The 12110-nt window shown below is 33.7% G+C and overlaps 1 protein-coding gene across 1 annotated transcript; it reads left to right on the plus strand.

The window, feature by feature from the left end:
- Positions 1-319: 319 nt before the first annotated feature.
- Positions 320-2120, plus strand: LOC121764434 (cytochrome P450 94C1-like). The gene has a single exon (XM_042160452.1). The coding sequence runs from the start codon at positions 413-415 to the stop codon at positions 1892-1894; it is 1482 nt and encodes a 493-aa protein (XP_042016386.1). The 5' UTR covers positions 320-412; the 3' UTR covers positions 1895-2120.
- Positions 2121-12110: the final 9990 nt, after the last annotated feature.

Raw genomic sequence — 12110 nt, forward strand, 5'->3', positions numbered from 1 at the left:
ATACTAGTTTATTCATTTCTGTATAGTTTATAATCAACTAAAAAATCATGTGTCTCTAAATAGTATATGACGCTTAGTATATGGTAGCTAGTATCAATCTTATTCTCTAAATACAGGTCGGGTATTAGGTATGATATTTTTTAGATTTCAGGTTCGGGTACCCGAATTTACAGGCCTAAGCAGAGGTACGTAGTGGCATAGCGGTAGCAGTGCTAGTGGTAGCATGATAATGTTGAAGAGAGACAATAAAGAAAATCAGAGAAAATAGACTTTATTTTGTTATTTTAGATAAAAAAAACTTTATCATCACTGATATTTTCCCTCTTGGCTTCATACATAGATTAAGATTACAACTCCCCTCCCATTGGCCTCCACTCTAGCTTGACTTCTTTACCCTTTTTATTATCCTTTAATGGAGTCGGCATCTTCAGTCGTCCAATATTCTCACGCCTCGTGGTCGTGGTGGCAAATTCTCTCATCCTTATCCTTTCTCACTTCTTTTGTGCTCCTCCTTTTCACAGTGATGCGAAAGAGGGTTTGGTGCGACTGCGAAATCTGCCAGAGCTATAGCGAATCGCGTTGGAGGATCCAATTCCTCAATCTCTGCGATTGGCACACGCATCTCCTCAAAAACTCTCCCAATCGGACGGTCCACATCCACGTTCTCAACAACACCATCACCGCTAACCCCGAAAACGTCGAATACATGCTCAAAACAAGGTTCGATAATTTCCCCAAAGGCAAACCCTTCTCCGCCATCCTCGGTGATTTCTTAGGCCGCGGCATCTTCAACGTCGACGGAAGCTTCTGGAGGTTCCAGCGGAAGTTGGCCAGCCTCGAGCTCGGCCGCGTCTCCACACGCGCCTACTCGTTTCAAGTGGTGCGCGTCGAAATCCAGCAGCGGCTGATTCCTCTGATGGCTTCATCCGCCGACGAGATCGTCGATCTGCAGGAGGTTTTTAGGAGATTTTCCTTCGATTGTATTTCGAGGATTTCCTTCGGATTGGATCCGGCGGAGCTGGATTTGTCGCTGCCGCTCTCCGATTTCATCGCCTCCTTCGATCTGGCTTCGAAGATCTCCGCGGAGAGGGCGATGGCGACTTCTCCGATGGTGTGGAAGGCGAAGAGGTTTTTCGACATTGGCAGCGAGAGGAGGCTGCGCCGCGCGATCGGGACGATCCACGCCGTGGCGCGCGATTTCATCAGAGAGCGGCGGAAGCTGGGGTTTTCCGATGGGAAGGATCTGCTTTCCAGATTCATGTGCAGCGTCGGCGATGATGAGGAGTTTTTGGTTGACATCATTGTTAGTTTCCTCCTGGCCGGGCGCGACACGGTGGCTTCCGCCTTGACGAGCTTCTTCTGGCTGGTGGCGATCCACCCGGAGGTGGAGGCGGCGATTCTGGAGGAGGCGATCGGGGTTGATTCGGCCGATCAAGTGAGGGAGCTTCACTACCTGCATGCAGTGGTGTTTGAGAGCATGAGATTGTATCCGCCGATTCAATTCGATTCGAAATTTTGTGTGGAGGATGATGTATTGCCGGATGGGAGCTTTGTGAAGGGGGGAACTAGGGTTAGTTTCCACCCCTACGCCATGGGAAGAATGGAGGAGATTTGGGGATCGGATTGTTTGGAATTTAAGCCGCGGAGATGGATCAGGGATGGGGTTTTCGTAAATGAAAACCCTTTTAAATGCCCTATTTTTCAGGCTGGGGTAAGGGTCTGTTTGGGGAAGGAATTGGCGCTCATGGAGATCAAGACTGTCGCCGTTTCCGTTTTGAGACGGTTCCGGATCGAGTTGGCCCAACCGGATCACCCTCCTCGCTTCTCGCCGGGCCTCACGGCCACTTTTAGAGACGGCCTGCGGGCTAGGATTCGACCTCGATCAAGTAATTAATTATACCAACTTTAATTAAATGATTAAAATGTGTTAAATAGGTATGTATAACAATTATTTTTGCATAAGATATAGTACTAGTATAATATTGAATTGCATGTGGCCAAATGGCAAAGCTCGTTTAGTTGCAGGTTTGAAAACTATGGTAATTGTTGCTGCTTCATTTGTGTAAGTGAATAATTACTTCATATATATGTTTCATGTGAGATTATTGTTTGATGATAAAGGTCTTGGATTTGAGTGTTTGACATGCACTTTAAAATTCTTATCAGTAATAAATAAGAAAAGTAGACTATCGAATTGTATGTTAGTTATGCATATGTGGTGTTGTTGGTTTACTTGTTAATTGCCAAGAGAAGTTAGCAAGGATTAATATTGGGTTGATGATAAAATTAATTAGCATATAGTACCGTTCAATTTGCAAGATTATATTTTAGGATTATATATGTATTTTGTTTGGTTCATGAGATTGAATCTCAAACCTCAATCTTAAATGGATAATCATGCAATTGTTAGTCATAGTCACTCATACAATTAAAATACGACTCAATTCTAAATTATAACTTGTGATTATTTCGTCTAACAATAGCCACTATATGGGCAAATTAATCTTTGGTTTGTGATACAGAGTAACAGGCAGCAATAGTGACCATTATGGGCGAGAATCTTTCTTGGCAGGCATGTGCGTTGAGTTTTAGGTAATTAAATTCGATTGGAGATCTTTTCAGATTCAATCTTTGCGAAAGAAGATTAATGAATCATATGAACAAAATAAGTACACCCTTGTTATTGTAGCGTCAGATTTCGAGTAATAATGAGAAATAGAAAAAAATAAAAGAAATCGGCAAAAAAAGATTTTTGGGGGACCATTGCAGGAGGAGGTTGGAATTTTTACATCACCGTCAACGTCAAATTAAAGTGAAAAATTTACAAATTTTATCTGACGCAGAAACATCAAACATGTATACGTGGGTATAGAAAACTGCACCAATAACTGAAAAAGAAACTCCTAGTACAAACCAGGAATCAAATCAAAGATCTGATTGCATATCAACAATAAATACATGTCTTTAAGAATAATAGAAGGTGTTTGTTAAACATATTTTATTATAGGTGTTTGTTAAACATGGAGTAGGAGTATTTTATATTGTTTAGGTTTTGGATTTTAATGGATGATTAGTAATTAAGATTGCATTAATCTCTCTTCCACGTCAGCTGATTATGATCCGACATTCGATTCGCTAGAATACAAAGTTGTTAAAACATCTTAGGGTTTGGTTCTTTTACCTAAATAAATTAGAGGATGTGGTGGGCTTTGATTTTGAGGGCATGTCAATTAATTATGATTATTATATTGATTGTAGTGCTAAATTATTGTCATTTGTCACCAATGAATCACCCATCACGATGCCTGTGAAAAATGTGCTTAAAATTTATAATTCTTCTGATAATTAATACTCCCTCCGTCCCGCGTTAGGAGTCTCAATTGCTTTTAACCACTCGTTTTATAAAAATGATAATAAATAGTTAAAATGAAGAAATAGTAAAGTAAGAGAGAGAATAATATAGAGAAGAGTCTTGTCTACATTATTCTCTCTCTTACTTTATCATTTCTCCACTTTAACTATTTATTATACTCCTTCCGTCCCATAAAAAGATGTACACTTTCCATTTTTCTTCGTCTCACAAAAATATGTGCATTTCATTTTTGGAAAGTTATATCAATTTAATAATGTAGGTCTCCCTATCCACTAACTCTACTTTAACTTCCATTATCCTCCTCTCTTACTTTAACTTTTCCTTTTTCTCACCTCTCTTACTTTACCAATTTTATCTTAATTCTCGTGTCATCTTATTCGCCCATATTTTTATAGGACGGAGAGAGTATCATTTTTACAAAACGAGTTTTCAAAAGTAACTGAGATTGCTAAAGCGGGAGGGAGAGAGTAAGTAGTAGTATATTATTCCCTTCGGAGCTAAAGGAAGTACTAGTGTTTAATGAACATACCGTTAGATTATAATACTCCTATAAATTGCACATAGTATTCAAACTAAAATATCATCGTTTTCTCAATTCCGTCATAAATTATCAACTTTGACTAATTAATATCCAAATTAATTTTCTTTTACAAATATATATTCGAATAAAATTTGTGGTACTTGTAAGCCGAGAAGATTGGTTGTGAACATTTGCCACAACTAAGAAATTAATGTCAATGGATTCTCAAACAATTGGGATTAGTCTAAGAAGTAATTGAATATGTCATAATTTCATTTTAAAATTTCTATTTATATATGTTGATTTCATTTATTTTATTTTTAATAAATATTCTCTTTGTCTCATTCTAGGTGGAATATTTTTCGGCATATGATTTTATGTAGTTTTATTTTGTGGAAAGAATAAAGTAAAAATGGAGAAAAAATAGATCGATATAGTCATGTTTCTGTATTTTGAATGAGACAAAAAATGTGGCACTTCAAGTATGACAGATGGAGTATATTTTACATTATGTTAATTCATTTAGTCATATTTTATTTTGAAATATATATATGTATATATGTAGAAAAATTGCTAACTTGCTAACTTATCAACGTAGTGTATTAAAAATGTCAACACGATCACATTAAAATGTCAACACAAATTTGTGTTAATATTTTAAATATCAATGTCAATATAGTGTATTAAAACATGAAATAAGTTTATGTTGACATTTCAATGTCATCGGGTTGATATTAATACATTGCATTGATGAGTTAGCAGAGTTAACAACTTAAGAAAGTTAGCAACGGGTCACACCTCTGTATATATGTGATACGATCATGGAAGTCATGCGTCAAGGATTTCAACTACAGCTAGATTCAACCGGTAATTTTCCTATAGAAATGATGTCCGAAAGCTCGAACACTGCCACCATTGTCTTTGTCTTTGAAAGAGCTTCACGTGGGTACCTTGCACATCTCAATCGGATTCCGGATGAGGGAGATATGGTCATGTTACGGAAGCCGTGCATTGCAGAAAGGTGCCACCCGGGCGGGTGGCTTTCTGCGGACAAAAGCCACCTGGACGGGTGGCCTCCCAAAGGCACAATTGAGGCAGTGGAGTCCACCGGGGCGGGTGGCTCTTGGACAGTTAGGCCACCCGGAATGGTGGCCACCCGAAGGCACAGTTGAGGCAACGACGTCCACCCGAGTGGGTGGCTCTTTGACTGCTAGGCCACCCGGGAGGGTGGCTCACGCAGAGGCTAGATTTTGTGGGCCTTTTCTTGGAATTTTAGCCTAAACTATAAATAGCATATATATTTTCTGATTTTTCTAGTTAGTCGTTGATTGAAATTATATGCTTGAGAGATTTGTTCACCTTGAAGAGAGTTTCCTATCCAATTCTTAGTTATAGGTTGCTTGAATCCATCAATTCTCAGTGAAGCATGAATCAAGTAGAAGTATACTTTGAAACTTGTGGATTCCTTGAAGGTTTAGTCATGGATGCTTGTTAACATGGTGTAAGTGCCTTAGCTTATTCCATCAATGACATTTTATCCCTTTTTCCACATTATCCATTGTCGATCTTTCTAGTTTTAGCTTAGATTCAATAGTTATTGTTGGATCTATGTTTTATCTTTTGATTGCTTTGAGAAATTGAAAACTATATCAAAAAAAATATTAAATACATGGATCATTATCAATATGTGCATATGTTTTACCAATTTTTCTATTCATTTTCATTTATATTTTTTGGGCAATATTATAGTAGATATTTAATATAGTAAGGAGAAATGATAGTAGTATTTTATTTTTTTTCTAAAACTTTAACTTTTAAGATTTGAATGTGTCAATTTCTTGTTCTTTATCAGTAATGTACCCATTAACTAGCTAGGTCCATAGGTGCTTTATTTTTTTTTATTTTTTTTTGTCCATAGGTGCTTTATTGTTGGCCTTTAATTGACGCAAATGTCATGTCCATATGTCCATGACAATGATATGTACGATTTAAATCAATGAGCATATGCATCATGTTGTCAATTTATGTTTCACTTTACATATTTTTAAAATGGAAAGCTCTTTTATAAATAAAATTAAAATTGAGAAAATAATGCCCTAAGTTCACATAGTACTATTTAATATGGAAAATGTGCTGGAAACTTGGAAATTGAAAAAAATATGCCCGAGATTCAGATATTTAATATGAAAAATATGTTGGAAGCTGCTGCCTAAGTGTAGATGTTTAATATGGAAAATTTAATGGAAACTTTAAAATTGAAAAAATATGCCCTAGGTTCAGATATTTAATTATGAAAAATATGTTGGCGAAACTGCCGAAATTGAGGGGCAAAAACTTTTGATTTTAGAAAGTTTTTGCCCTTTCACCTATTAGTAATCTTTAACCTTCAAAAGTTTTTGTCCCTTCACCTATTAGTAATCTCTTTAACCTTCAGTTAGTGATTTAGAAGGTTTTTGCCCTTTCACCTAGTTGTTATAACTTTTAACATATTTATGTGATACTTTGAATATTAAACTCTTTAAATACCCTCGTTTGAGTATGAGTTTGGAACAGATTACACATTATAACATAATTGCAATTCATATTTCTCTCGAACTCTTAGTTTCTTATCATTGGTATAGTTTCTGCATTTGCATAGAAATTTGATTATAGGAACTTCTTTAAATTCGTCGATGCCTAGCGTTGTGGTGGATACACTAAAGAACAACAGGTACAACTGATAGCTTGATTAATGTCACGAGTTTTCGATCACTTTCTATGCTTTTATTGGGACTTATTTGCATGTGTAAATGCGTTGGTGGCAAGGATTTGGTATGGTCTTGGAAATGCACGAATTGGAGCGCATGAAGTAGGGAAGTTGGAAGAAGGGTGCCAGATCTGTGAAAGTGTGTATATAATGAATCAATTATATATTATGTAGATAACATTGGTTGCATAATTTCTTCTTTCATTGACAACAATGAGAATATTTCTTCATTCAACATAATTTCTTAGTGTTAAAAAAACATAATTTCTTAGTATTATCATCAAACTAAATAATTATTTTTTTATTTAATAGTTTTTTTAAAATCCAAATTATAAAAACAACTATATACATATATACTTAATATTTTAGTGTTATCATCAAACGAAATAAATAGTCATTCGGATCCAATTATTTTTAAATTTCTAAATTATAAAAAATATGACGGTGTGTGATCAAATACTAACTAATTTATAGTAATAACTAATAACTAATATCAATTTTGTATGTTAAAAATATCAACACAAAGACATAAATTTATCAATATTCTTGTGTTGATAAAATTATGTCTTTGTGTTGATATTTAAATTTACATGTTGTATTGATATAATTATGTCTTTGTGTTGATAATTTTAATACACAAAATTGAAAGTTATTAGTTATTACTGTAAATTAGTTAGCACCTATGCATATATACTTAATTTCAAATGTTACCATAAAAAAGAAATAATAATAGTATTTCTCATCCAATTATTTTCTTAGTATTAAATAATTCTTAAAGTTCTAACTTATAAAAACGACTACATGCATATATGTACTCCATCCGTCCCACTCTAAATGTCCACATTTTTTAGTGGAAAAAGATTTTAGGAGAAGTTGTTAGGTGGAGTAAGAGAGAGAAAAAAAGTTGAATATTTTAATGAGTAGAGTGGAGAGTGGGATTTATTTCCAAATACAGAAAATGTACATCTTGAGTGAGACAACTAAAAAGGAAAGGTGAATATCTTGAATGAGACGAGGAGATTACTTAATTTCTTAACTAGTGCTATTACCAAACGAAATAATCATAGTCATTCGCATCCAATTATTTTCTTATTACATGATTTTAAAATTTCTAATTATAAAAAATGACTACATTGTATATACTTATTTATTAATGCTATAAAAAAAACATAATACTAGTACTTTGTATCTATTTATGTAACACCCTGGAAAAAAGGGAGAGAATAAAAAATCAAATTAATCTAATTAAATATTTTCCTAGTTGACTTGGTCACCAATTATTCCTTAATTCAAATTTTAAATAAAGATTCTACAGAGATTTTCCTCCTCCGTGATCTGCAAATAAAATATTAAACAAATACAAATTAATTAAAAAAAAATCGAATTCTCCCCCTCAACCCACGTTAGAAAAACCGCCCCTCTCTCCCCTAAATCTCTCTCATATCTTTAACCACCCTTCCTCTATATTAAATCTTCAATCAGTTTCTTTTTCCCTCATCTATCGTTCTCTGCAAACAAGAAAACCAAGACCTATTCTTCTCAATCAGATTCAAGAAACCGAGAACCCAACTCGAAGGAGGGAGCTATAGGTTGTTTTCTCAAAATCTGTTCAAGGTATACTCCTTTTCAATCGATCAATTACAGTTCATAAGCATAGTATACCTCATACATCAACCTCGCACACTTAACATAATCAATATTCAACAATGAACCGAACAATACAACTGAACACCCCACGACAATTAATCGAAAACGTAAAAGAACATAATTTGGTAAACAGAACTTATCTTTCAGGGTTGTGCGAGGCTGTTCGGGTTGGTTTCGGGACGTTTCAGGGTTGGTTAGGTGATGAACGATGGCTGGATTGGACGGACGGCAGCGGATCGACGGCGGAAGAGCTCGTCCCCGTCGCTGGAGAAGTTCTGGACCGCAGCAGCGTCGGGGCGACGGTTGCGGCGGAGACTGACCGACGGACGCTGCTGATAGCAGCGGCGTCGCGTCTTCCCGGGAGCAGCGGCATCAAGATTTCGACGGTGAGCGGTCGGCTGAAGAAGATCCTGTCGGGGTTGTGTTGGAAGGCGACGGGATTTGTTGGAGAAGCCGACACCAGCAGCGACGGACGGCGACCAGCAGCAACGGAGGAACGACGACGTGGAATGAATTGAAGAAAACCGACGGAAATTTGGAGGAATCCTCTGCAATATGTCGACGAAGAGAGAGAAGTAGGAAGATAGAGAAAGAGGAAGAGAGAGAGTCGAGAATGGGGAAATGGGAGTCAAAATTGGGCTTTTGATTTTAAAAAATTTGTTGTGATAATTTAATTATGTGCTTGAATAATTTTGGGAATACGTTTTGATATCGTGATGAAAAAATTACGAGGAGCCAACGGAGGAATCTTGGGCGGCCGCCGAATAATCAAAAACCGAGAAACGAGATAAACGATTTTAATTATGGTGCATACATCTTATTTATTTACTTGATTCATTGTGTTGATTTATGTGCTATTTAAATGCTAAAGGTGATTCCTTGTAAGCGAGACGTGATATCAAGGGAAAGGAAATAATTTCGGATTAAGAATTTGAGGTGGGCTTTCTTTTTAAATAAGGGCTATGCCCTAAGTATATTTTTATGTGAAAATGATAAGAATATTTGTCATGGCGTGTTTTGTTTTATCTATGGAACCTATCTAATGTGGCTTTTGCCATCTATGGATAATCGAATTCGGGTCTGACTAGGGAGTGAGTCCCTACTCAGGCTAGTGTACACCAATGGGGATCGTGAGCCGTCTTTTGGGTCAGTCGGTCTAGTAACTTGGAATGTGGCCACATTTCTTGTCATCAATGGATCAGATATGGTAGACATCTATGGGAAAATGGTTGATCAACCGAATTTTACGAGGGAAATTATTTTAGTGTCTTGGGCGATTTCTAAAGTTAAAACCCCAAGGTCACTCAATGGTGGCATGATAAATACTTTTTATAAAATGTTTTCGGCATGAGTCCACTGAGTGCATCAAGTACTCAGCCCTGCATTTCTTTTTAAAAATGTGCAGGTTGAGCGTGACGGGTGCGGTGATTGTTGAAGAAATTTAAGTGTGTAGAATGTGTCATGTCTTCACACGTGGCATATTTCTCCTCTCAAATGCTTCCGCTAAGTAGTTGTCCTTCTTTTGAGTTCTTGTATCGCTGAAATAATATTCATTTTTGAGTTGTTGATTGTTGAGACACTCTGATTTTATTCGAGCTATTCCCATGTGTTTCGAGCTATGGTCGATTTGTATTGTTTTCCCCTTTCTTCCCGCTTCTTTAATCATCCCCTAGTCGCGATCAACCCTGTTTTCTATCCTTAGAAAATGCGGGCGTGACAATTTATTTTATTATTGAATAATTATTAAAAATAAGTTATAAAAAAAACTAAATGCATATATACTTATTTTTTTTAGAATTATTGTCCAACAATTTAATTATAGCCATTCACCATCAATTATTTTATTATTAAATACAATAATTTTTAAATTTCTAAATTATAAAAATAACTATATGCATATATACTGTACTTAGTTTCTTAGTGTCACCATCAAACGAAATAATCATAGTCACTCACATCCTTTTATTTTATTACTATTAAATAATTCTTAAAATTCTAAGTTATAAAAATGACTACATGCATATATGTACTTAATTTATTAATGTTATCATCCAAAGAAGTAATAATAATAATTCCTAAAATTCTAAGTTATAAAAACGACTACATGGATATTTGATTAATTTCTTATGCCATGTTTTGTTGCCAAGATTATGTCTGAGAAACATTTGATTCCTTAATTTTTAAATTCATGTGTTTATTTTGATTCCTTAATTTCTTAGTATTATCATCACACGAAATAATCATAGGCATTCGCATCCAAATCATAGGCATTCACATCCAATTCATATTTTATTTATATTATTAAATAATATTTAAATTTTCAAATTATAAAAAATGACTACATTCATATATACTAAATTTCTTGTGTTATCATCTAAAGAATAATAATAATATTTCGCTTACAATTATTTTATAATTAAATAATTCTTAAAATTCTAAGTTATAAAAACGATTATATGCATATATACTTAAATTCTTAGTGTTATCATTCAACAATTTATTCATTGTCATTCACATCCAATTATTTTATTATTAAAATAATTTTTAAATTTCTAAATTATGAAAATGACTAAAGCATATATACTTAATTTCTTAGTGTTACTATCAAAATAAATTATCATAGTCATTCACATCCAATTATTTTACTATAAATAATTCTGAAAAATTCTAAGTTATAAATGACTACATGATTTTATACTTAATTTCTTAGTTTTATCATCCAATGAAATAATAATAGTACTTTTAAATTCTTAAAATTTTAAGTTATAAAAGTGACTACATGCATATATACATTACTATTTCTTTAGTATCATTGTCCAACAATTTAATCATATCCATTCACATCCAATTATTTTATTTTAAATAATTTTGACATATCTAAATTACAAAAATAGCTACATGTGTATATATACTTAATTTCTTAGTGTACCTTCTAACGAAATAATCATAGTCATTCATATCCAATTATTTTATTATTAAATTATTCTTATTATAATTATAAGTAATAAAAATGATTATATGTATATATATATATATATACTTAATTTATTGGTTATCATCCAAAAAAGTAATAATAATATTTTACATTCAATTATTTATTATTAAATAGTTCTTAAAATTTACTCACTCCGTCCGCGAATAAGAGTATCGTTTTTTCATTTTAGACTGTCCTCGAATATGAGTCTTGGTTCATTTTTATCATAAATGGTACTCCTTCCGTCCCGATAAAAAAATTCACTAGTCAAGACACACCAAGGTGTCATTATGACATGGTATGTCTATCCAATAATTATTTGACAAATGGAAATAGATTGACGCCTAAACTAATCTCACCTAATGGGACTTTAACTTTATTTGGAAAAATACTTACATATGTTAATATTTGTGAACTTCCTATATACTCCTACAAATCTCAAATATGCATTCATATGCACACACATATACAACGTATATATTAAGAAAATATTTTTGAAAGACTTTTATCATAATTTTAAGTTTGAACTAGTAATATTTATTCATTTATGATGTACACAGATATTTAATACTATATTAACTATTTATATACTAATTTTGAAAGGGTTAATGTGATCACGATTAGTATTTATTTTAATTATTTTTAATTTTGAATTTAATTGCTATTTTTACATGAGTAGATCTATTGTATTTTGTTTTTGGAGTTTTTTCATACCATATAGATATATTTGATGTAATAATATTATTTTTTTTGATAATGTTCTAATCATTCATATGGTTAATGATGTGCAATGGCAAAAAAAAAACTAAACCATATATATTTTAAATATGCGCAAAAATATTTTACATCA

Source organism: Salvia splendens, chromosome 2 (assembly GCF_004379255.2).
Source record: "Salvia splendens isolate huo1 chromosome 2, SspV2, whole genome shotgun sequence".
Lineage (NCBI taxonomy): Eukaryota > Viridiplantae > Streptophyta > Magnoliopsida > Lamiales > Lamiaceae > Salvia > Salvia splendens.

What these genes read in the sequence shown, in the direction of transcription:
- LOC121764434 (XM_042160452.1), top strand. Translation starts at nt 413, where the DNA reads ATGGAGTCGGCATCTTCAGTCGTCCAATATTCTCACGCCTCGTGGTCG.